This window comes from Festucalex cinctus, chromosome 7 (genome assembly GCF_051991245.1).
Source record: "Festucalex cinctus isolate MCC-2025b chromosome 7, RoL_Fcin_1.0, whole genome shotgun sequence".
Lineage (NCBI taxonomy): Eukaryota > Metazoa > Chordata > Actinopteri > Syngnathiformes > Syngnathidae > Festucalex > Festucalex cinctus.
The window spans coordinates 4820548-4848128 of NC_135417.1; the positions used below are offsets into that span (position 1 = coordinate 4820548).

General features: G+C 36.9%; 1 protein-coding gene and 1 non-coding gene across 3 annotated transcripts in view; one reads left to right on the top strand and one right to left on the bottom strand.

Annotated features, from left to right (window-relative positions):
* creb5b (cAMP responsive element binding protein 5b) overlaps nucleotides 1-27581 on the top strand; it is a 74989-nt gene that overhangs the window by 945 nt on the left and 46463 nt on the right. For both annotated transcript variants that reach the window (XR_013284412.1, XM_077527986.1), the window contains exons 2-5: nucleotides 7940-8010; nucleotides 8340-8433; nucleotides 10719-10840; nucleotides 16603-16754. Coding sequence is in view for 1 of the 2 variants with exons in the window: in XM_077527986.1 (XP_077384112.1) it covers nucleotides 7957-8010; nucleotides 8340-8433; nucleotides 10719-10840; nucleotides 16603-16754 (422 nt within the window). In the remaining variant the exon portion in view is untranslated. The remainder of the gene's footprint in view (nucleotides 1-7939; nucleotides 8011-8339; nucleotides 8434-10718; nucleotides 10841-16602; nucleotides 16755-27581) is intronic.
* On the bottom strand, nucleotides 4744-4816 carry trnak-uuu (transfer RNA lysine (anticodon UUU)). Its single transcript has one exon. It is a non-coding gene; the product is annotated as a tRNA-Lys (tRNA).

Genomic DNA, 27581 nt, shown 5'->3' on the forward strand with positions numbered 1-27581 from the left:
TTATTATAAGATCAATGCTTTTCATAAGATTAATGTAATTTATTGTGGTTTTAATCCATCACTTCAAACACATTTTAGTGGCAACAAGGGATGACTGTTTTGTTTTTTTTAGTCGTAAAATGAGTTGTTCAAGTGTATCTTGACCAGTGACATCAGTTCCAGCATTATTATCACGATGATCTATTTTTTTTATTGTGTTCAGCACGTTCCGTACGTTAATGAATATATTATTAGTAAACTGTCATTTCAAAGTAGTAATATTAGATTATCACTTCTTTTGAACTGTAATGCATTACATGACTTCTGCATTACTTTTGAGCTATATTCACTAACCCCCTAGCGAAGTATGAAATTTAATTTTAATACTTTGACATGTAAGGAAAAGAAGCCAAAACAACATATTATAAATTATAATGACAATATTAGTATGCCTATATTTTATAGAATGTTTTTACAATTCCACACAATTTTATAGCCAAGGATAAAAAAAAAAAAAAAAAAAGTAACTTTCTATTCAAAATTAGGTCCTAAAATGATTAAGGATTTCCTATACTGTAAATGTAAACTATATATTGTGCAGTATGTGCAATTCTTGCTGATATGTGTAATGATTGATTTGTGTGCCCACTGAGTGAAACTGACGACCACTCAAAGTGCTGCGTGTAATGACTGCATGTATATGGGAAGATGATTGAAGAGTGACTGAAAAGAGTCTTGCGATGCTTGATACCACTATTTTATTATTATTATTATTTTCAATTCAACTCCGTAGAGTGTGGCGCTATATAAACTCAGGAAAAGTGTCGAAATTGACTCTGTAGAAGTCATTTTCACACTGTGTTGAATGTCTTGCTCAAGGGTAACTTGGATGAGGTGGGGGGATCGAACCAGAGACCTTCTACTTAACCACTTCTGCCTCCAGAATTGAAAATGTTACTGACTGTACTGTATGTAGCTAACTATGCTTATGTTCTTAATGCAGACCTAATTCTTCCCATACTTCGAATCAGCTTGTTGATTATCCAGCTGCACGTGAAATATGACCCGCATTTCCATTCCATTTCTTTCGTGATGGTTGTTACATGTTTTCAAGGTGAAACCATCCTCTCTTAATTGCGGCCCCAATCTCTGAAATCAGTCACGGTTCAGTCAACAGTTTTGCTCAGTCAGTCATAAACAATCATCTTAAAGCAGTGTTACCCAACCTTTATTGAGCCAAAGCGCATATTTTACATCGGAAAAATCCCTTGGCACGCCATCAGACAACAATGTCTCAACAAGTGCATACACAGGTTAATTATGTACCTTTTGACATCGAGTGGAAACACATTCAATTGGTATGTCTGTCACTATATGTTGCTGGCTTAGATATATGAACAAAGATACAGTGTTTTTTTTGTGAAGTTTAGTGAAATTGGAGAATTTCCCCCGGCGCATCTGATGTATTAAGACTGAATAGTAGTAGTGTCAGAAAATGATATTGTCATAGTTGCTCGTGTTAGTTTACATGTTGCAAAGTGACAACTATTCAGGTGTACACTTACTTAGTGTTTCATGTTCAGTCAAAGCGCTCGCGGTTGTGCACAGATATTGTGTACGTGGTCCGTGTTCCCCGCCTGAGGGATTGTGGTGATCCCACCTTGAACCTGCGCTGTCAAAGGCCTGGGCTTTGGGGAGCTGGAGGTTTGGATTGCTGTGCATGTTTTCGCTTGCTTTAACCCCGTCATTCCCTTGATGTGCTGTTGAAATTCAAATATGCACTCAACCTGGAGAATTCATTCCCTTACTTCTTCTTGAAATTGAACTCCGCACCCTTAATCCTTCCCCTGCGCGCACATCAGGTTATAGTTAATGTAAAGCGCAACCAAATTTCCTTTGCTAAACTTAAACGTCTATCAAATTAGAGCCAAGTGGTCTTTCCGAGGAAAGGACATTTAGCACTGATTATGAGAAGTGTGAAAGTGATTGGGTCATTTACAGAATTAATGATAACACCTTTTTCAACTCACGTGGTTTGAATTTCTTGGCCTATTTGAAATGCAGAAAGACCTATTTTTCATCTGGGTCATTATATATTTTTCTTTTTGATTATTTTGTCAACATGTTGAAGAAGGATGCAGAAACAGAACAAGTGACAACGAAAACGCACATGAAACTCGCCATTTTTCCTCCAGTGTGGCTTCATGTTTTGTTTGTTGTGTCAAAGGGGACCAGCTGAGCTTTCAGGGGCCCGCAGCGACCTGGTGACAACAAACGAGAGCAGGGCCTCGTTGGTCCTTGACAGAGAGACCCTGTCCAGACCCTGTTCTGCAGGCTTGCTCATGAAGCATAGCTTGTTGGGAAAACAGCACTGCTTAGCATAACACAATATTTGAGTGTTTTGACTGTGCTTGAGGAAATAAGTCTGTAGCCATGAAAAAAACACATTTAAGTAGTTTACATCTGGGGCCCAGTTGAACTTGCCTAAAGGTAAAATAATCATAAATGTGTGGAATAAATGACAAATATGAAGTGCAATAAGGTGGAATTAATCAGGGTAAATCATCAGTCTTTTAAAGCACCCCTTATGTTTCAATAGCCTCTTGTATAAAGAGACGCAGCAAAATTGCCATACCAGTAACAGAAGACATAGCATTAATCAGCTTAAAATTGTACAGCGATACCATGTTGTACGTCTTGTTAGTAGCCTACTGGTATAAGAGATGCTCTTGTGCAGCTCAACAGATAACTAACATCTTTCCAAAGAATAAGCAAACATGCTTGCTTCCACCTAGTGTTTTTTTTTCTTTTGTGTGTGTGTGTGTCGCTCCCAGGTATAACAAAAAGCCACAAAAGTCTGCTAGCTTAATGCAAAACAGCATATTGTGGCAAGCGTGAAGTATCATAGATGATATGGTCATTGTCAACCTTCAAAAAACACAAATGACGCAACCTCGAGTGTTATATAGGCTACTTATCTGCTCAAATTGTATTTTATTTGACCAAAAAGAGTGACAACCAAGAATTAAAGCACAAAAGTCTGCGAGCTTAATACGAGAGGGCCTAGCGTGGCTAGCGACAAGTAGCATAGATGTTACGGTAATTGTCAACTTTCAAAAAACACAAATGAAGCAAAATCGAGGGTTGTAAACTGATCTTCTCAAATTCATTTTATTTTACCAAGAGTAGGGATAACAAAGAATTAAACCACAAAAGTCAGCTAGCTTAATGCAAAACAGCATATTGTGGCAAGCGACAAGTAACATAGATGATACGGTCATTGTCAACCTTCAAAAAACACAAATGAAGCAACCTCGAGTGTTATATAGGCTACTTATCTTCTAAAATTGTATTTTATTTGACCGAAAAGAGTGACAACAAAGAATTAAAGCACAAAAGTCTGCGAGCTTAATACGAGAGGGCCTAGCGTGGCTAGCGACAAGTAGCATTGATGTTACGGTAATTGTCAACTTTCAAAAAACACAAATGAAGCAACCCCGAGGGTTGTAAACTGATCTTCTAAAATTTTATTTTATTTTACCAAGAGGAGGGATAACAAAGAATTAAACTACAAAAGTGTGCTAGCTTAATGCAAAACAGTATAGCGACAAGGAGCATAGAGGTTACGGTCATTTTCAACCTTCAAAAAACACAAATGAAGCTACCCAAAGAGTTATGTAGGCTACATATCTTCATAAATTTTATTTTATTTTACCATGAGGAATAATAAAGACTTAAACCTTAAAGGTCTGTTAACTTAATCCGAAATGCATAGTGGGGCTAACATCAAGTAGCATAGATGTTGCGGTAATTGTCAACCTTCAAAAAACACAAATGAAGCAACCCCAAGTGTTATGTTGACAAAATATCTTCTTAAATTTTGATTTTTTTCACCATGATGGGGGATAATAAAGACTTAAACCCTAAAAGTCTGTTTAGCTTAATCCGAAACGCATAGTTGGGCTAGCTTCAAGTAGCATAGACGTTGCGGTAATTGTCAACATTCAAAAAACACAAATCAACCATGCTGTAAACTTCTCTCCTCAAATTATATTTTATTTTACCAAGAGGAGGGAATGTATATATTTTCGCCATGTATCTTCATTATCACTATTGAGGTACTTTATACAGGTATAGCATTAAAACCATAATTTTGGTATTGTGACTTAGAACAATACTTGTTGACAACAGGGCAGGAAAAGTCAGTGTTACACTCTTGTCCTGGCATCCACTGCCTTGTGAATAATAATAATAATAATAATAATAATAATAATAATAATAATAATAATAATGTATTTTTGTAAGTTGGCATCATGGGAAGGAACCACTCTTAGGATTCGGTTCTTGAGCTATAAAAACATTAGTAAACCTTGATGTTGCACATAACTAGAAATTAATTAATTCTAATTCCTTAATATGCTAATTAAAGAATTGGACTGTTTCCTCAAAACTGCATTCTTCAGGAGCCAGAAGGGGCAACTCAATGGCTACAAAAAAATATTTAAATAGCAGGTAATAGCCTACTTGTAGTTATCGACACACCGAGTGGCCTATCAACCAATGACAGTTCAAGCAGGACCTACACAGTGGAACGAAGAATATGTTTACTCTCATTTTCAAAATTCAGGGATCATAGCGGATTGAGGGTAATATATCACAATATGGAAAATGTGTCTTGTCGTATGAATAATAGCGTGGTACTTTGCTCAAATTAACCCACCATGTACTATTCATGTCTGCGCCACTCCTGCCTTGAAAATACTACGCCTGAACAGGGACTTGAACCCTGGACCCTCAGATTAAAAGTCTGATGCTCTACCGACTGAGCTATCCAGGCTCATATGTGAGCATCGGCTGTTGAAAAATCTATTCTTACAACTGTACTTCATCTTCCAAATGTCCTTGACTTCCACGTAACTCTCATCTCGTCAACAAGGTTGAGCGTTAGATGGGTTCATCAAACGTTGGAGTTTGCAACCGAGACAGGTAGTCAATCCCCGCTTGTAGTTTTGCATTTGCAACATTGAGTCAAGGTTGTATTTTCCTAAATGCACTCGGGCCTCAGAGCCTTTAAACCGTCACATATTTGGCCTTGGATCGATCTTGAGAAGCCGTTAAAATGTTTTGATGTGCGTTTTTTTTTTTTTCTCTCTCTTGCTGGTGCTCAACCATGAATGCATTTTTAGATGAATTCCGAATGTCTCTTTTTTGTTGTTGCCATGTCCACATTCCAATTACTGTAAGTGAAAAGAAGGATGAAAATTTGTAGGCCTATAATTCTTTGTGGGGTTTTAAAAATATTATTTTTAAATGGAACACAAGACACATGCTTCTTTTACAAAGTGCCATGACTTTGTTTCTAGATTACTCTTTTTTTTTTTTTCTTTTTTTCTTTTTTTTTAAAATCATAGTAGAATATATGGCATGGTACTTGGCCATAGCAAATTTTACATTTGGCAGTGCCTGGCAATATTAAATTAATTCATATTTCTACAGTCTTTATTTTTTTATCATCTCCAATTCCCAGCAGCCAAAGTATATGGCAGGGTCACAGTAAGTAATGTTCCCCGTGAGCGAGGCATTAAACTCCCCCAATTCTTCCCCAGGTGCTTCAGTCTGTCTCTAAATTGTGAGTATCCTCTGCTCAATAAATGCAGTGCTTCCATAAAGTTGAAGTTCCAAGGTTGAACACACTCCATCCCGGAAAGCTGCTCAACCTCCAGTTTGTTTGGATTTCAAAACAATTTTCCCATAGGAAATAATGCCAAAAGAAATAATTAGTTCCAGACGCCAGTAACACATTAACTGTACATGCAATGCTTTAAATCAAATTTTAACATCCGTCATAAAAATGTAAAAAGAAAGTAACCGCTGTAAATATTAAAGTCACTGTAAAGTGAAAATAAATGTCTTCTTAATTTAACCCACTACAGAGAAGAGTATTGTTTGCAACCCTGCCAAATTGGAATAATTAAAAAAAGGCCAAGTATATAAAATGAGGCTTTAAAATGGTGAAAAATTAAGTTCTTCTTTCCACTCTCAAATGCTGTGGATGTTTGAGCCACAAAGATATATCCGCCAAGGCTTCGGGTAGCTGGAATATATTCCACCGGGTCGCTGCGGGGCTTTTCTGAACTGTGACAACAAGGCGCTCTAATGCGGCCATGTCAGCACAAAGCCCCGGTCCACTCACTGGCTGTCAAGACTGACTTTTTTTGCGGTGACTTTCACCCTCTCACTTTTCTGCCTTAACTTTTGCTTACAACGAGGCACTCTAATATGGTCAAATCAACCCGAATCCCAGGTCCACATACTGGCACCTTTAAAGTTAAAGGGGAAGTTAATCTTAAACATTTCTCGACAATAATATGTGCTATGTGACCTCACCAGTCTAAACATGATATTCTGATTAATATTATATTTGTCAAATATGAGTTATGAAGCAAAATCCAGTCGTTTTTAACCATCTCAGGGGGCAGCCATTTTGTCACTTGTTGTCGACTGAAGACGACATCACAGTTGTGCAGGACGACAGGCAACGGGCAATCATATCTCACCTGTTTTTGAAGTTGAGCTGTGATTGGTTGTTACCTGAGACCTTAGCAACTGTGATGTCATTTTCACTCGACAGCAAGTGGTAAAATGGCCGCCTTCTGAGCTTGCTAAAAACTGCTGGACTAACTGATATTCCACTTGCTATTCCACTATTAACCAGAATACCGTATTTAGACTAGTGGGGCAGCATAGAACATATTGTTGTCAATATTTTTATTTTTTATTTTTTATTTTGGGGGGGGGTTGACTTCGTTTAAAAAAAAATAATAATTCCTCGCCCTTCAGTCTTTCTCTTTCTCTACTGTGTATGCACTTAACAGTTTAACGCTATATATCCACAACTACAGTTCTCCGTCTTTGTACATTTCCAGAAATGATCTTTAATTTGGAAGTCAGCCCAAAAATTGTCTTTACAACATGTCGTATGTTTATCCAGTAGTCCAAACACGGTATTCTGATTAATGTGTTTGTGGAATATGAGTTAAATAGTAAAATCTTACAATTTTGTAACTATACCAGCAGCCATTATGTCACTTGCTGTCGACTGAAAATGACCTCACAGTTGCTCAGGGTTCAGCCAACCATGGTTCAGCAGCTTCCAAAAACAGATGAGTCGTGATTGGTCGTTACCTGAGCGCTGAGCAACTTTGATGTCATTTTCAGTCGACAGCAAGTAACAAAATGGCCGCCCCCTGAAATTGATGAAAGCAAGTAGCTCTTGCGGCATAACTCGTAATTCCACTAGCACAGTATTAATTAGATTTAAAACATACTAACCGTAATTGTAAAACCAACAAAACACAACTTTGATAACAAGTGACAAAGCTAAACGGCAGCTTGCCAGTTTGTGACTAACGGTAGCGGTTAGCATCCAACCCAACTGCCTGAACTTCTGGAACAAAACTGCATGTTACGCCACATCTCGCCCTTCTTGTTCTTACCGTCAACAAACCCGACAGAGTGAAACTGACGGTAAAATGGCTGCTTCATGATGAAACTTGAAGATATAATCCCCCAAAACCTAAAATGAAATTAAGAGTGTCTCAACCAATTTGTCTCGTTTTTCTCTAATTGCAAAATTGCAGAAACTATTGAGGAGAAAACAATTTTCTCCTAACCTTTAGCCAGCTGTGGTCTAAATTCCATATGACTTTTGTTTGTCAGGTGTCCCAAGAGGATATTTTGCTAAATCCATCATTTTCAGCCTTTGAAAACCACAACCCATTACTTTCATGTAATTTCAAGTGAAACGTGAGCAGGCGTCGTTTATTACTGAAATTACCTTGCAGCTGCTACAGGTGCAATATAATTTTATGCCACACAATGAGTGTATTTGTGAAAATCTGTGTCATTTACTTCCTCTCTTTATTTTCCTCTTTTGTCCTTTTTTTTTTTTTTTTTTTAGTTTTATGAGAAGTTGTGATGAACTCAGACCCGGAAAGGCCGTATGTTTGCAACGCTCCTGGCTGTTCTCAGGTAAGTGTGTCAACACAAAACAACACCGCACGGTGTGTACAAGTGTGTGCTGATGTGTGTAATACGAAGAAAAGGACAAAGAGGTCGACTGAGGAGGAGATTACTGCCTTGCATATCAAGGAGGAACACAAGGATGGCTATAAAAAGACCTCAGGATCCTTTATGTATAAACAATGTATATATTTTTTAAACTGTATTCATTAACACATTCACTGCCATTGACGGTTATAGACGTCAAAGTTCCATTTTAACTGGGCTGGCAGTGAATGAGTTAAAAAGTCTTTTAAATGAGTTAAATTAATCTTTGTTTTTATACATTTCCCATATAGCGATTTCCCACTGAAGACCATCTGATGATCCATCGACACAAACATGAGATGACCCTTAAGTTTCCTTCCATAAAGAATGACAACTTGTTATCAGGTGAGTTACGGCTTGCCAGTGGCCTGTAATCTTCACGACGTGCCTTGTTTACAGCAGCCATGTGACGCACACGCGCAAGAGATGCTGACATATGACCGAGACAATCGTGTTTATTGAACGTCTTCACAGTCACTCGGTTGATTTGCATTCGGCCATCGTTAAGGTTGATCTGCTGGTAAGGTGTTTAATCAAAAGGTGGCATGATAATTTATGGGAAGGTTTTTATGAATGTGGCCTGTACCATAAGGATACATGCAAGACAACAATGAAATATCTCAAATAATACCAACAATGATTAAAATAAGAATACTGTAATGCACGTTCATTTCCATGTCAAAAGCATTTTGGAGACTGTTTTTTCTTTTCAAATTGGATCTAAAAATGAAAGTTTTGGAAAACGATTTCTGCCATTTCTGTCAAAACATTGAAAAAAAATCTGTTGGATTATTATGGCATTATTACCCAGCATTTTCTCAGGGTTCACACAGATTTTTTTTTTTTTAGGCATTGCCTTTTTTTTATTTTATTTTATTTTATTTTATTTTTATATTTTTTGACTTTATAGAATTTAGCAGAAGCTAATTTACAACTCCTCTCCAACTACAATTGATTCACAATCTGAAAATAAATTCCATTCCTTAAAAATACTAAAAATCAAATAATAGAGTTCAATAACACATGTTGATCGATCATTCACTACATACAGTATGGGCACAGTTTTGATTCATTTTCAGCCAGTTGTTAAATTTGGAGGTAAATATTTTAAACTCAAGGATATGTCCAAGTATAAGCCTTAAATGGCATTAAAATGTCTTCAATCAATCTTTCAAAAGTCTTTAAAAAATTAAACACATGAAAGCTAGGATTTTACTATTGTAATGAATTTGTTTTGAGATTAACATTATTTAAAAAATAGTTTTCTGAATGACTCATGGTAACATTGTGCAATCACGATTGTGAAACGAACATGACAATAGTTTTCGTTGTGACTCTTAAGAGCAGATGCGCGTCAATTATGTTCTGTCGCAACTTTGGACATGGAACACTTAAAGTTGGTTTTAAATTTAATTTCAAATGCTAACAGGTGAGCCGTGATTGGTCGTTAGATGAGCCCTGATCAACCCTGATGTCATTTTCTGTCAACTGCTATTGACAAAATGGCTGCTCCCTGAGATGGATAAAAAAAAAACTTAATTAAAAAAAAAGTGGATTTTGCTGCTTAATCCATATTCAACAAACACAATATTAATCAGAAAACCGTTTTTGAAATAGTGGGGTTGCATAGAGCATATTATTGTGAAAAACGTGTAGGTTGACTTCCCCTTAAGTAGAAATCACTGGCACTTATAATCAAACATCCGTTCATGTTCACGGTTATTATCCTTATAATTATGATTACTATTATTATATGGATGACAAAGAATTGTTTGCACACGCCTAATCTTAACATAATCTATCAATCTACTGTGCAAAAACTAATCCGTATTACAGTCTGTCTGCCACATGTGTCATCCCTTCGCCCTCTTCCTGGACTGCAAGATCACATTTTGGTTTTCTTGCTCAGGTTACACCTCCGAGGCGCTTGCATTATTATTATTATTATTATTTTTTTTGTCACAAGATGTTGCTTCAAATGAAAGTAGCTCTTCCTTTGAGCCTCTCTAAAATAATGAGCATAGTCATTAAATGTGTGAAAAAAGTATTTAAGTAGTTTTATTTAGAGAGGTCTTATCAGCAACTCGACATCAGTGTTCTCGTTTTCTTTCAAGCACTTTTAGCCACCACCACAAAAAATAAATAAATAAATAAATAAAAGCTTATTTTGGGTTCATAGGTCATCATGCAAGTCAGAGTGAAACAAGCCTGGGTCCCCTGAAAGTAGATAAACAGACTCTGAGCTATGCTTTTAGCCTTTGAAACAACCCTAAAATCACCCTCAACTGTCTGAAACCTGATCCGTGCGCACCCCCCACAAAGCCAAGTTGAATACCGCAGCTTTTGAGTGCCCTCGACAAATGAGACCCCCTCTTGGTGGGTGAGATCTGTACCTTATCAGCTGCGCTGGTGTTGTCAAGAGAAGCGTCTCTCCTGCCCCATCTAATTGAAAAATTGTCACGTTTTCCTAAACATAATAGCAACCACATTATAGTAATGCACCTTTTGTTTTCAAGCAGTTATGTGACTGCTGAAAATGTAAACAAAGCCATTCATACAATAAAATATCACAACATTAAATGGAAAATTGAGCATATCATAAATAAGTGATAATCATGCTTGATCTGCAGACCAGACGCCAACGCCAACGCGCTTCCTGAAGAACTGCGAGGAGGTGGGACTGTTCAGCGAGCTGGACTGCTCCATCGAGCAGGAGTTTTGCAAGGCACAGGAAGAAGAGGACTCCAAACAGGTACTGCGGGAATAGAAGCATCGGGTTAAAACAGGTGAACCTGAAGCCGCATGCTCTCTGACAAGGGGTCAGGTCAGGTGCCGGTGACCTCCTATCTGGTGCAGTCATCAATCATATCGCTTTTCCACCGCAAGCGGTACACTTCGGTTCGCTTGGCGGTATTAGGTTAGGAAAGCCTTATCATTTTTTCCATATAGTTTTACACACAACACCCTATAATGACAAAAAAAAAAAAATACGAAAAAATATTTTTGGAATAAAATAATAAAAAAATATTAATTTATAAAATAAACACATTTTATTTAATTTAATTTAATTTTTTTTTTACACACAACACCCTATAATGACAACAAAAATATAACAAAATATTTTTAAAATAAAATAACACAAATGTATTAATTTATAAAATAAACACATTTTATTTTATTTTTATTTTTTACACACAACATCCTAAAATGACAACAACAACAAAAAATTACGGAAAATTCTTTTTTAAATCGAAATAATACAAATTTATTAATTTATAAAATAAACACATTTTATTTTATTAATATTTTATTACACGCAACTCCCTATAATGACAACAAAAAGAAAATTATTTTTGAAATAAAAATAATAAAAAATTATTAATTTATAAAATAAACAAATGTTATTTTATTTTATTAATATTTTTTTACACGCAACTCCCTATAATGACAATAACAACAAAATACAGAAAATTATTTTTAAAATAAAATAATAAAAATGTATTAATTTATAAAATAAACAAATTGTATTTTATTTTATTTTTTTTAAAGTGTATTTAAAAAAAAATGGGTGACATGTACTTGCACATTAAATGTACCTATTTGTATTCACAACCTTTGCCAAGAGTCCCAAAATTGAGCTCAGGTGCGTCCTGTTTCCAGAGATCATCAATGAAATGTTTCGACAGCTGAATTGGAGTCCACATTTGGCAAATTCAGTTGATTGGAGATGATTTCGAAAGGCACACACCTGGGTATTTAAGGTCGTACAGTTGAGAGCACATGTCGGCGCACAAGCCAATCATCAAGTCAAATAAATTGTCTGTGGACCTCCTAGTTTGGATTGCAGACCTGGGGAAGGGTACAGACAAATTTATGCTGTTTCAAAAGTTCCTAGTGACCTCCATGTGACCTCAACCGCCTAAACTGAGCGATTGGGATTAAGGGGCTGATTCTGGAGGAGAGTGAACTCTTCCATTATGACTCAAATAGTAAAAATACAAAGTAAATTCCTCCAACAAATGTGGGGGAAATCATGGCGCCCCATATTTTTTGTTTTTGTTTGACTGCTCATATGTTAGTGGGCTTGTTCCTCGTTCATCACAAATGTCATAAACTGGTCGAGGAGGCGGGAGAGTGATGGTTCTACTGTTCTTCGGTGGGGAGAGAAAAATAAATAAGATAAAATCTATAAACAGCATCTAAACTTTAAACCTTTTAGATACATTTTTGTGTATATCCAGCTTAGTGCCCCAGTCTATGACCTTTCGTCGGTCTTGTTGACATTGACAGCCCTGGCTAGCAGGTGGAGATTTGTCATCCACTACAGGTGAGGAGATGAGAGATTGACTTCTCCACCTGTAACTTCAAATACAACTTCAGTCTTGTGAGGGAGTCCTCCGTCTTCCCCAGTGCTGACAATACCCATGCAGACATGCATCAATGTTTAGGAGTCCTTTGTACATTTAAAATAAACATATCATCATACATCACGCTTTGTAGTTTTGGCAGACGAAAACGACGCATTGCTACTCGTCAAATCATCACAAGACAGACTTCTTTCTTATCTTATCTGCCTGTCTGGAAAAATGTGTGGGGCAAGTTGTTGTCCAAGTGTTTTGACTCTGGATCTTGTCTGTGCCCGGGTCAGCCATGTCTAGCCTCCCCAGTCTGTATGCTTTATGATGGGAGGTTGTGCCAAGTCAGTAGGGGGCGAGTCCCAGCAAGCAAAATACAAAGAAATGAACAAATGATAGCACTGAAAAAATGTGAAAAATGTCTAATTTGCATATCCTGTGCATCAAATGTAATCTGTACGTCATTGACATTCATATCATAATACATAATACAGTATATGAAAACAAAATTTAAATATGATCTATTATCATCACCAAGGATTTACGATGGTGCTATTAGGGCCACATTTATTTATTTATTTTTTTGAATATACCAAGAAAAAAAAATCACAAATTTACAAGAAATACATTTGCAATGTTGCAAGAAAAAAGTTGGAGATTTAAAAGAATTAAACTTGCTGATTTGCTAGAGAAAAAAAAAACTCTTGCGAAAAATTTGTGTTTTTTCCTCTGATTATTACGCCCCCCCCCCCAAAAAATAAATAAATAAATAAATAAAATAAAATAAAAATTGAATTAGAAACTATTAAATAAATATATATTTTTCAAAAGTACAAAGACAGTTGCCTATGATTTTAATGTAAAAATTTGTTAATGTGGTATTTCAGAGTCTGCCTCATTAACTCATTCACTCTGAACCATTTCACTGAAGCAACCCCCTTCGCACTGTTTTACTGGATTTGAACTGATTTTGCAAGGCCCACAGAATATTCAGTTTTATTGTTTTAAAAACATGGAACCTCCCAAAAGAAAGATTAGAGTTTATTCTTTCATCAGGAAATAAAGTATATTTCTATCTATTTCTTTCTATCTGTTGCAGCACATAGCATTACAATATAGCTAAGATTCATTATTATTCAAATCTGTTTAAAACCGGTGAAAAAAGCCTTTTGCAACATAGACCTGGTTGATCTCTTATACTCTGTTGCCACCTGCTGGTTTTTAGAATAACTACCATTGCTTTAACTGTTCTCTTCAGTTCAGAGGCTGCATCAAAGCCTTCTGTATGCTCTAGCATAAAAAAAACGTATAAATATGTCTTTGGAACACTAGTGATATTTAAAATAGAACGTATTTCTACGTTTTTTGGGAGCAAATGAGTTAAGGGCGTGAAAATTCCAAATAATAGGCACTAAATTGTGTGTTCAATCACTCAAACAGATTGCATACGCTGTTGGCAACAGCTCAAGTCAAGTCAAGTCAAGTCAAGTCATCTTTATTTGCTAAAGTAGTCAAAACCGGCATATTTAAAAGAGGATTTTGCACATTACACTGTGGAAGATTATTGAGAAGACCACAAGGCAAAACAAAGTTTGAAATGGTGGAGTTTGAAGTGGTGTTAGTTGAAGGCAAACAAACATATTACCGAGTTACAGAAATGAATTCTATCGCTCCGATAATTTAGGCAAAGCCAGCAGCCTTATGAAAGCCATCTTTTGTTCCATTTAACTCACTCCAAGTTTAAAACTTGGGACAGCATGCGTGAAAAACTGCTGTGGGAGAGGCCAGCACCAGACAATTGTCACAGTGCGCTAAAATGACCCAGATGCAAGATCATGCTGGGTTGAAAGAAATTTTGTCATCGCCACTGGCTCCAAATCAGTCCTGCGAATTTCAGATCATTCAGAAGTTCCAACATTACAATATGTCGTAATAATTTAGCTTTCTGGCATTTTAAAAATGTTTACACAAACAGAAAATCCATTTTCCCAGGCGCCTCTCATTTTGCATGTGCCTCATCGTCATGGTTACGCCGCGCGCAGCTGTGCCGTTTGCACCTGCATTTCAGCCACGGTATTGCAAGACGCAAAATCAGCCAACTCAATTCGTCTCAGGTTTGATAAATCGCGTTGGGCGTGCCGAATGTATTGCATATTGTATTCCCACAATGCGAGAAAATGGACTGTGCTGCAATTTAGCATGTTCGGGAGACGCAATACTGGGTGCGGCCAGTTGGGTTATCCGCTTCCACGTTTGGTTTGCACACATTTTTCCATAACAAAATGTTAGAGGCAAGACAAATTGCAACTTGTGACTTTGATCAGCCCTCAATTAATTACAAAAAAATCCATACAAATTCGGGGGAGGGAAATTACAGTATAAAATATGTTTCCTCCACTATAGATTTAGGTAGTTATATCACCATTAAGATAAAAAAAAAAAACCACGTCTTTGTTGCCCTTGCACCAGGTCTTCTACTGACCTATACTGCAACGTGAGTAAGCCAAATAATTTATTTGATTTTGACTGATGTTCAGGCCAAACATAGTACCTGAATAGGAGATATTAGATTCTGTTGGCATGAAAATCATGAACAAAAGTTTTGCAGTATCATGATATTAAAATTACAACTCTAAAATGACTTTTTTTTGTCTGTGTGTAAATAAAAACTCCATATTTATTTATTTATTTATTTATTTATTTATTTGTTTGTTTGTTTGTTTATGTATACCTTTTTAACACTATTTTACCTTTAAACAAAATGAAGAATATTTAGTACATAACAAACATGTACCATGTTAAGTTTAAATAAATGAGTAGTGTCACAGTGGCCCATTATTGGTGAGCTTTTTCTTTTTTTTGTAAATTTATTTATTTATTTATTTATTTATTTATTTATTTATTTATTTATTATTATTATTATTATTATTATTATTATTATTATTATTATTATTATTTTAAACAGTCACAGGCTACTCATGTTGTTCTTGGGGCTAATTAGTACACAGTGCCACCATTTTTTAGGACAATGTTCATTAATCAGCAGAGCAAAATGTTTACCGAGTATGTATTTTGTCTTGCTCCCATCTGTACCTGGTCACCTCTACCCCACTCTGCTAGCGAGAAGGGGGTAAAAATTTAATTGGAGGCAATTAAGTTCAAAGAGGCGGCTCTTTCCTCAGTCCTGCAAGCAGCCAATTGTATTGTGCCCTGGTTAAAATCCCATGAAAATAAGAAAAGAAGATGACACTTTTGATGGATTGGATGTACTGGCTTCTATTGATCTCACTCTGCCTTATCGATCCTTCCCTCCTTCCTCTCTTTAGTTTTTCCTCTGGGCTCTTGAGATCTCGCTAAATTTGCTGGAATTTAGAGGCTTCCGGGGTTGGCGTAAGACTTTGATTTTGTAATCATGGGGAAGGCAGGAAGTGTTTGGTCGGTGCTGGATGTCACTTTGATTTACCTTTCTTTTCTCTTTATTTCTTTTTTTTTCTGACCTTTTCTCTGGTCTCCTGACCATTTAAATCTCACGACTCTGGCAAGATTCTGAAGTACCTGGTTAAGGCGAAGGGTAATGGGATATTTATAAGGTTTTAGGTGAATGAATGAGTATAAATTTATACGTATTTGCACGCACGCACACGCACGCACGCAAACGCACGCAAACGCACACACGCAAACGCACGCACGCACGCAAACGCACGCACGCAAACGCACGCAAACGCACGCAAACGCACGCACACATACACACAAAAAAAAAAAAGAAAAAAAAAAAAAAGAAAAGAGCAATGATGACAAGACGTTGAATCGGTAAGACTACCGAATGAACAATTCTGAGCTCTTCAAAAAAAAAAAAAAAAAAAAAAAAAAAAAAAAGAAAAGAAGATGACAGCCAGTATTAGCTAATTGAAATTTTGTCTTTTTAAAGCCATGATAAAGCGTCAAACTGTTAACTGGCTTATACCAAAATAATGTAGAATTTTGTGTTGATTTTTGTGAAAAATTTATGAATTTAGTTGTTTAATATTGGTTTGCTGTTGAGCAGTTTTGTGCCATCCTTGAATGTTACTTTTTATGCATGCACGCGAGCCCTTTACCCATCCCTGTGTTACAGCATTATGATCATTTTCACTTCATGTTTTTGTATTTGGCATTTCAGAACCTCTCTCTGCACGGCCAGGGGGGCCAACACCAGCAGGCCCACTCGAGAATGGGCAACCACGACACCAGCATCGTGATCCAGCAGGCTTTACCCTCCCCTCAGTCCAGCTCCGTCATCACTCAGGCGCCATCCACCAACAGACAAATTGGGTGAGTCAGCCACTGGAATCAACCTCACATTTAATAAAGAACCAGAGAATGCACCAACCAGAATGTTTGTATACAACAGGGGTCAGCAACCTTTACTGTCAAAAGAGTCATTTTAGGCCAATTAAATAACAAAAAAAAAATCTGTCCAAAGCCACATAACATTTTAACATAGTGATGAAGGAAACAGTGTTTTAATATTAGTCTAATGTACTGAGGGCCCAAATGCTAATTAGAGCTACATCATAAAAATGTGCAGCATCCAATACTTTATATATATATATGTATATATGTATAATTTTTTTTAAAATTATTTATCATGCTTCTTTTTTTTTTAGATTTTTTTGCCATTCGATCAAATTTCTGACATTTTTGACATTTTTTTTTTTTTTGCTCGATTATGGTAATTTTCTGCCTTTCTTCCATTTTGAACATGTTATAGCCATTTTTATTATTAAACCATTTTTTTCTGCCTTTTTTGCTATCTATTTCTGACATTTTTGACAATTTTGTGGACATTTTATAGTCATTTTCAGGATTTCTTCTTATGCTTTTGGAGATTTTATGGTCACTTGGTGAAGAAAATGTTTTCCTCCGCCTTTTCTTATTTGAATTTCTGACATTTTTGGCCATTTCGTGGACATTTTATGACAATTTTCTGCTTTTTTGCTTCCTTTTTGGACCTTTTAAGGTCAATTTTTGAACATTTTTAGGTAATTTTTAAAACATTTTTCATCTACCTTTCATATCTCTTTATTAATTTTATGTATTTATTTATTTATTTATTTATTTATCTTAAAAAAAATTGACTTTTTTTTCAAATATTGAATTATTATTATTTTTTATCTATATTCATATTTGAAAATTATTTATCTTAAAAAATAACAACGTGTTGCCCTGCGATTGGCTGGCCACCAGTTGAGGGTGTACTGCCCGAAGCCAGTAGGCTCCATCACCCCGCGTGACGTTACTTATGTAAAAATAAGTATATTTTACTTTCTACAATTTTTTATTTTTTATTTATTTTTTATTTTTTTTAAGAGATGTTTAGAGGGAGCCACAGGAGAGCGACAAAAGAGCCACTCATGGCTCCAGAGCCGCAGGTTGCAGACCCCTGGTATAGAATGACTAGAAGTGTTGACCACAACAAACGTAGTAACAAGCTTGACTTGTCTCCTTTGTGTTGCCGCCAATTTTCATTCTCGCTGGTCTCTGAGATAATGTCAGTGTTTTGTTCCTTTTTGAGCAGTGGGGGTAGCTGAACATATTTTTGCTCTTCATTCAGCATTGTCCTTAAGCAGAACATGCCAAAGATGAGCTCACTGTTGAAATCCTCTGTAGTGTCCGCTTTAACAGTGGTTTAACATTTCATGTTCTGCGGGGGAATGACAGCTATGGCGGCGTGTTTTGCTCCATTTATGACACAGGTGTGAAACGACACCAGAAATCAGGAATGGAGTAGAACTTCTAAGGTTGAACGCATGGGTTAGGGTTAGGGTATACTTCTTATTAGGGCTGGGAACCTTTGACTGTCTCACGATTCGATTCGATTACGATTTTTGGCCCTACGATCCGATTCAGAATCGATTTTCGATTCAAAATTGCTTTGTACAACTGGTAATTCTTCATTAAGACGGATTTTTTTTCCTTTGCAAGCAGTGCATGCCACGGCAACAGCGTGCGACGAAATAAAAAGCTTTCAATAACTTTTCATCTTCAACATCTTAAGATGAATCACACCAAGTTTAAAGATGATCGGAGAAACTCTGTAGGAGGAGTTCGTTAAAATAAGACCCGTATGAAATGGCCAAAAAAATGGCAACACGTTCCAAAGTAAATCAAAATGGCGGGCTTCCTGTTATGTTTAGCATATGGTTCAAAAAGAGTTTTTTGTACCTCGAGGGCTGTTACATATGTCTTCAAATTTTGGTAACTCTCGGTGAAACGTACAGCCGGGAATGCTTCATTAAGTAATAATTTTGAAACACAAAATTTGATGCCTCGCCTCTGGCAGACTTCCTGTTCGGTTTCGCATATGACACCAACAGACTTTTTTTGTAGGTCATAGTCTGTTACATATGTGCACCAATTTTCGTAGCTCTAGGGTAAACGTACAACCGGCAATGCTACGTTTAGTAAGAGTTTTGAAACTCTAAATTTGATGCCTCGCCTCTGTCATATAGTATGTCAAAAACTTGAGATTTTTTTTTACCATGATGTTGTCCATGGTGTTGAGATGGTACAGCCCAAGTTTGAAGTCAATCGGGTTAACCGTGTAGGAGAAGCGGGCAAAAGTTATGACCCCTGTAAATGTGCAAAAATGGGCCAAAATTGGTCAATTTTGTATTGTAAGTGCATTTTTCCACAAAAACAGCATGTGCGCTACAACTGCCTTTTCCCCTTCTTCTTCATTTCTAATTTAAATAAAAATCGATTTTTGGATATTAATATCGATAGAATTAACTCTTTGACTGCCAAAAACGTTTAATGACGTATTTTAAAATCCTAATGAATGCTGCCATAAACGTTAATTTACGTTTCTTACATTTTTTTTTTCTCTCAATGGGCAGCGCAACGTCTTGTGCAGCGCTGCCTTGTCACTAAACAAAAAATATTAGTGTCAAAGTCCCTGTTGTGCAAAAAAAAATGTATCATTTTACAAAAAGCTAGTTTTCTCGTTATATTATTGTATTTTCGCTTATGTCACAAATGACCCAATTTCAAATGGTGATTACTAGAAAACGTAATAAGGTAGAAAGTACATACTTTTTCTTTTCTCATGAAAGAATGGAATCGAATCTTTCATATGATATCCACCATGTTTATGTAGTCATACCGCACAATATTCTGTTTGCTTTGAAAGGTGAGTGAAAATGCTCGAAATCGGCTGGCACCGATGGGGTTGTTTTTTGGATAACGTTTGGCAGTCAAAGAGTTAATAAATGAGAATCTCGATTCTTGTATGAATCGATTTTTTGGCACACCCCTACTTCTTATGTTCTAATGCCCCTTGTTGGATTCATTCAACAGCTCTGATACTACTACAATTACATTTTATAACAAGTTGAAATTTGAACGGTGTAAATTGGAAGTATTATGTGGGAGTAGTTTGACTTCAAAAAAGTGGGGAGAATAAAATGCTATAATAAAAATAATAATAAGTAAGATGAATGCTTTCAGCATTCCCACAATTACAGTCACATTAAAAACATATTCATCACATATTTCTTGCTGTATTTGCTGCCTGACTGAGAGAATTTAGCTTCACAGTGAAGTGTGTAGGGTTCGTCTTAAACCCTCACTTAAGTTTCCAAATATGGTCCCTTGCCTGATAAAAGGATAAAGCAACGTATGTGGTGACAGTGAAGACTTTCAGCTGCTCAGGGTTTGATACGTACGAGCTCTGCGAAAGTCTTTCTTGCGGAGGTTGCGGTGCTCTTTATCTTGCGATGACACTGACCGAGCGCCTTAACTGCCTGTTTTGTACCCCGAGCACCTTCAGAATTGTGCCGGCTTTGTGTTATTTTAAACCAGACCTGCGTGAAGCTAGACATCGAGATGTCGAGGTTATCCTGTGTAGATTTACAGCTTGAGACGCTAGTGAATATTGGATGGGAGGCCCATCGCTATAAGCCTGACTGACATCCCGTCAGGCTCTTTGTCAAGGGCAAGGATGGAATTTCATCCGCTTTGGAGGTGCAGCGGCAATCACAGCCGGTAACCTACACTTTGCGGGACCTGCTTCACCTGAGTTTACCTGTCATTAAAAACTCCTCACCTTACTGAAGAATGTTCACCTCGACACTGGTTGATGGTCACACATGTTTGTCTGATCTCTGGTTAGATGCTTTCTGCTTGTAGACATTTCATTCTATCACTTATTCTAACTCTCTGAATGCTTTCTTTGTCTTTTTGTGTATAGTGGAACTTGCCGTGACACTGAGTGACTAGTCATTTTTCCCCCACTGAAAATGCGGGAGTAAAGTGATTCAATTAGTTTCGGTATAATGTTTTAAATCAAATTAATTAATTTAAAAAATGAATGGTTTATTGTCGATATTTTTTTTCAATATTTTTTAGTATTTTTTTAATTCATTAATTTATTATTATTATTATTATTATTATTATTATTATTTATTAATTTTTTTAGCCATCCAACCCCCGTTTTTCATGGCAAGCACGTTTTGGCTTTTAATCCCATATTCAGCATTTTAATTTTTTTTCCTATTAGGGGATGGGGGAGTAAAAATTATATAAAATAATGGGCATCAATTAAAGATGTCCCGCTCACATTTTTTTTTTGCACCTGACTCACCTGATTTTGAGTCCCGATCTGATTTCTCGGCAATGTAATAATAATAATAATAATAATAACAACAACAACAACAACAACAATAATAATAATAATAATAATAATAATAATAATAATAATAATAATAATAATAATAAGTGATTGGGTTTTTTTTTCCGTTGTTTTTTTTTTTGTTTGTTTGTTTTGTTTTTTTTATTTTTACAAAACTATCCTAAAATTTTTCTTTTGGCTTTGTACCTCTGGATTATTTTGTTGCCCTTGAGAATAAATAAATAAATTTAAATAAATAATTGTAACCCCTCAGTCTTTTCCGCCCGACTCCAATAAAAAAAAAAGAAAAGAAAAAAAGATGTGATCAGGCCCGATTTCCGATCATGTGATGGTGATCGGGACATCCCTAGCATCAACACCATGCAGGTTTTTACAACCCCTATCCCTCGCAAATAGTGTGGATCCACACTCATAATAACCCAAAGCCGTGTGAAGTTGACCTTTTAGATCAGGGGTCACCACCAACATGGTGCTCACGGACACCAGGTCACCCCAAGGACCAGATGGGCCAGTTCTAAAAATAGCTCAGTTAGTCTGTGTTAGTGGCCAGGGAAAATGAGAAATTGGGATTTTGTTGGAATGTCAGTTAAGTGATCATTTGAAATGTTTAACTTTTGTGGTATTTTCAAGAATATTTTATTTTTTTGACTATTAAGGGTGAGAAAAGATTCACAAACGTGAAATAAATTTCTCTAAGAAACTATTTGTGCTCAACTATGGGGTTTGTCCATTATGGCACTTCCCATGCTTACTATATATTGGACTCAAATTCTTAGTTGGACCCAGATGGCCAAATGTATTGGTAATATATATATTGGATTTTCCCCATCGATGTTGATTTTCATCCTCTGAGGCTCATTTATTGAAAGAAGTTACATAACTGTACTTAAAATACTTTGACATACAATAACGAGTTTTCCTCATTGATCGGTTTTCAAGCAAACGCTGGAGGCCTATAAACTTTTATTCTTTGGCACATGAGCTCAGCAGAGGTATTATTGCTAAAAGAGCAAAAAAAAAATTATGACCAAACCACATGATTTTGCTTCCTCGAATTGTTCTCGAGCTTTGTTGAACACACAAGCGCGAGCATCCAATGAATTAGGATAACAAGTCATTTTCATTGCTCCACAATGTTTACTAAAGAGCTTTGAGGCTTGGAATCAATTAGGATTGGCTTTCCTCAAGCCCATTTACTTTCGAGTTGAGCCGGGCCTGCAGCTGTGAAACCTGAGGACGTCTCTCACTCGCTCGCCCACCCTCCTTTTTTCCTCGCCTTTCTCGTTCCCCGTGTCCCTAAAAATGGTCTTTGGGGAGCGACACTGACACAAACCAGTGTTAAAAAGCGAGAATAAGAAACTGAAAGCCACGACGATCGTGATCAAACAAAGGAAAAGGGGTCTCAAACCGATTCAAATGCTTTTCGATGGTAAACATCTGGGACTGAGTTATGTCACAGTTAAATGTGTTGGACGTTACAAGTCGAACATTCTGCGCAGACCTCAACTTTTTTGCACTCATAACAGGGGATGTGCTGGGAGATGGGTGTGGGCACAAGACATTTACAATGACATGATTCCACTTGGGTTCCTGAGAGGGTTTTCAGTCCAGTTGTTTCCATTACGTAGCACAATTAGCTTTAATGCAACCGAGTGAATTGAGTGGCGATTTATTTGTTCTATTTGGAAGTAGATGTCCTTCCTGAATGGTTGATGTCATAAAAAATGTGTTGTTTTAGTCAAGGGTCAACAGTTGAGCAGAGTTTTTGTCGTCGGTGTGGTTTTGGACTAGAACCCCTCTAATTATAATGGGAAAAGTAATGATAATAATTGAAGCAAATTTATTATTATCTTATGATGAATTGATCAATTAGAATTTGGTCAATTTTGCGGGATTCAGTTTGATTAATAATGTCTTGAAGCAATTAAGAGAATTTTCTATTTGGCTGCAACCAGGTTAAGACAAATGCTGAAGATGAAGCCGATCAATGATGTTATTGATCGATTGGGAGAACTAAGACATTACAGCCGAACTCCAATTTTGCAAAAAATGGTAAATATTAGGGCTGTCTATCGATTCTAATTTCCTTAATCGATTCAATTTTGCACAAGAGTTTAGTTCGATACGAGTTCAATTTTTCGCGATTCAATTTGAAACATAAATTCGTCATAAATATCAAGCACATGATTAAAAACTCCACAAACATCACATTCCAAATTAAATTTTGCGACGGCATACCTGATGAAATGATTTGGTTTATAATGAAACTAACGTGTTATAATCACGTAAGTGTTACACAAACATCAGCAAGGATGAGATGAAGATATTTTCATAATTCAAATTCAATAATTGTAAATATAAATTAAAAGGATTCTGAACTGTCTTAAAGTGCAATAATTCAAGTTTTTCATAAATGTAAGAAAATACTTTTAAATTCATGTGAACAGTAAATTTGAAGAAAACAATAAGATACAAAAAAATATATGTCCTTTAAAATGATATTGTCTTGTGAATTTATGGGAAAAAGTGATGTTAAAATAATAATCGATTCATGGTTTTATGAATCGATATTGATTGATTTTTTTTAAACCCAACCCTAGTAAATATCGTCCAATCCCAATCCAGCCGATCAAATCAGTATAAAGTCAACAAATTACTGTTGATCTAATAACAAAATGTCCCCTTTTTACTCATTTTTAAACTGGGCACACTGTGTGCAACTTTGGGTATCACATAACAGGAAGTCATTTTGTTTCTATGTTGCATTAAATGCACAATATTTTTCACACCTCGGAGCCACCAAGTTTTGCACTCCTTATCTTTACCTTAAAAGGAAATGGAAGTTAGTCTTATTTCAAAACGTGTGTAAGGTTATACATTTTCTGTGGCTTTCCTATTTAATCTAAGACACCCGTAATTATTTTCTTTGAAATGGTCACTTTTATGTTTCCGTTTTTCCTTCCATTTTCTAAACAATTGAAGTGAGTGTGTGCAACTTTACAACAGAACCGCAATAGTATTGCTCTAATTGTGTCCTGAATGCAATGCACATTAAATAAATAAAATAAAACAAGCCTGCCCGTAGAAAGACGTCCGGCGTTGTTTGACTTTCTTAAATACAGCTCAACTCCATTTAGCCTTTTAATAATCCACTGTGGTTATAATTTCTATACCTACTTAGTTGGTGACAGAGTTAAAAACCATCACCCCGGGTTTTCACCGGATGCGGTTGCGGTGCGGTTGCGGTGCGGTTGCGGTGCGGTCCGGCGACGCAAGCAATTAGATTCCATTCATTCGAATGGTGCAGTTTACACCGCTTGCGGGTGCGTTGCGTGTCGACTGCGTCTCAGCTGCGGCGTGCCGCAGGCCTTCCGCAAGGATAGACCTATTTTCTATTTTTGCCGGACGCCGCAGCGGTAGGCCTCCGGCAAATGGCAAGCTAGCACAAAACACATCGAGCGGGACAGGAAGACCGACGCAGTTTCAAAATAAATTTCCGGTTAACTTTCAGAATAAAACACTCGCCAGCTCCTATTTCGCAAGTTTTTCAGCAAAACGTGACGTGGGCGTCGCCGGGCCATGTGCTCATTCACGGTTTAGACACCAGCGAACATGGACGAGGAGAGGTTTATATTGGAGGTGGAAAACCACAAAATAATATATGACACGGCACATCCGCTTTATAAGGACTGTAATGTATTGTGAGTTTGATGTTCGCGATTGCTTGTTGTGCCCGTCTCGCTTGCCGTACTGAGCGGCAGCCGGACGGGGAAGACAGAAATAAAGAGTGGACCCGCACTGACCCGACTCTCGTTATTAATATACTTTACAAGGACAACCAAAAAAAGGATGCTGCATGGAATCTCATAGCAGAAGAGCACAGACATTCTGTATGTTTGTCGTTGTGAAATGCCACATGATCGCGCGCGCGCGGTCCCGCGAGACACGTTGGGAAGTGGGCGGCGACGGAGCTGCCGGACCGCAGCTGTGCGGAGCCGGTGTGGATTGACAAAAAAATTGACCCGTCCGGAGCATGCAGTCAAGACGCACCGCACCGCAACCGCACCGCAACCGCATCCGGTGAAAACCCGGGGTCACCAAGACAGCACTTTGTGTTCTGTAGATAAACTTTAACCTCATGGAGTTGACAATTTAAACAAAACATTTTATGAGTGTTTATGATTTGTTTAGGGAGATAAGAGGAAAGGTCTTTTCCTGAGTGCGGGAGAGCAAGACCTCTACAAAATGCCCCAGGTGTCCTCATGTCCCGACTTGACGAGCGCACGAGCAAAAGTCAACCATGTGGCTTCGTATTGAGCATACATTCGAAGGTCCGGCGAAGCGATGGTGTGCAGTCGATTACAACCCGACGAGGGAGAAAAAAGAAAGCAACAGAACATCCGACGTACATCTGACCTGAATTAAGATGAGCTCATTGTGTACTGCGGCGCGTTTAATAGTGCGTTTGTAGAGGAACGCCCATGCAAGTCTCTGTTCCCTCTCATTCCAGCGGGCCTGTGTCATCCCTGCCCCGGGGCCACCACACATGCAGCCTCCTGCGCGAGCAGGGACGTTGCCTCGCGGGGATCAGCGCGCGGGGAGGTGTGGAAAAGGGGGGGGGGGGTCAGAGGTAGACGGAGGGGAGGAAGAAAGGGATCAGAGGTGGATGGAGGAGAGGAAATGAAGGATTGCGAGAGGGGAGGCATCGGATGGCTTTAGCGGGACGGCGGGAGAGGATCGGAGATTTGTTTGCACAAGGAAAGGAAAAGTTAGATCATGTTGAAATTGTACGGAAGACAAACGTGATTAAAGATCGGAAGGTGATCAAAAGAAAGTGCTGTAAAACCGGGACAATAGAATTCGCGAGTAAATTATGGTGGGAGTGTAAATTACTTGACGAGAGATAAGAGACATCAAGCGGTACAGTTCTGTTTAGTTTGCCACAGGATGTTTTGGATCAGTAATTCCTCGTCAGGCTTGCATTTACACTCAATGGAAACTGGCGATAACTGTGTCAAGTCACTAAGTAGCATTATACCATACCTAGGCTGGGACAAAATGTGTTATTTGCCAATTAAAAACAAGAACGCTGCAAAAACACGTCTGCTTAATATGAGATAAAATTAGAGCTGTCAAACGATTAAATGTATTAATCAGATTAATCACATCTTTGAATTAATCATGATTAATCACTGACTTAAAAAAGCTTTTTTTTTTCCCCAACATATTTTGCCCGCTAAATTTGAAGCGCACCTGTTATGTGTTAATTTTTTCGACATTTAATGTTATGGGGACGACTTCAAAAATTTATAAACACTGCACACGCTCATCCTGCTTTTTCAAATCAATTAATTATTTGCATAATTTAAAATGGGCATGTCGTTATGTTTATTGCACAAACTCGACCTTTAATGTAACCATCCACTGTCGGCTAAAAAGGATCATCTGCGGTCAAAATTAATAGTGTGATTAATCTGTGGTAATACAATGATCAATGCGATAATTTTTTTGTGATTAATTAATTAGTAAACGCTTTAACTTTGACAGCACTAGATAAAATACACTTGTTCTTAGTGTAAATTTACTAGAAACAAATTTTGAAATTATCTGCCAGTGCAGTAAGATAATTTTACTTACTTAGAGTTCTTGAAATAAGAAAAATGTGTAGCTCTTATATTAATCTTAAAATGAGCTTAAAACACTTATTTATTAAATTAAATCTTAAAATAAGCTGTATGCACTTATTCTAAGTAACAAAACAAGCAATTCAATATTAAAATAAGCCATAAACGCTTAATCTTTTGTGTTTTTTAAAAGCATAAATCCCTACTGCAACAGAGCATCAAGTGTCACTCTTTATTTGTACTTTAAGTTGACTGTCACGCAGGGAGATGGCACCGTTTTTTAATTGCATTTGGTTTGACTCAGCCTGGGATCGAACTCACAACCTCCGAGTTTGAGGGTAGACACTCGACCACTAGACCACGGAGCTGTTAGCCTAATCACTGGAAAGACGGAAAATGAGCTTAGTAAGTATAACCAGGAACTGGCTTACAATAAAATGCAACAGTGTTGTAGTTTTTTTTTTTTTTAGCCTATTATGCATAAAAAATTATCAATTTTAAGATTTACAAACTAAGTGAGAAATAATCTTAAAACAAGATTAATCATCTTGGAAATTCTGCTCTTGCAAAGTATATAATTCTCAAAACAAGACAAAGAAGACTATGGCTTGATATAAGCATTTAAATCTGGGTTAGATATCTGATTTTTTTTTTTTTTTTTTTTTTTTTTTAGTGAACATAGATTCTTAGAGCATTTTAGTTTATTATACGTGAAAATTAACTAATTTTAGGATTTACAAACTAAGTAAGAAATAAAAGACAAATAATCTTAAAACAACATTAATAATCTTAGAAATTCTGCTCTTGTATAGTAAATAATTCTTATCACAAGATCAATAAGAC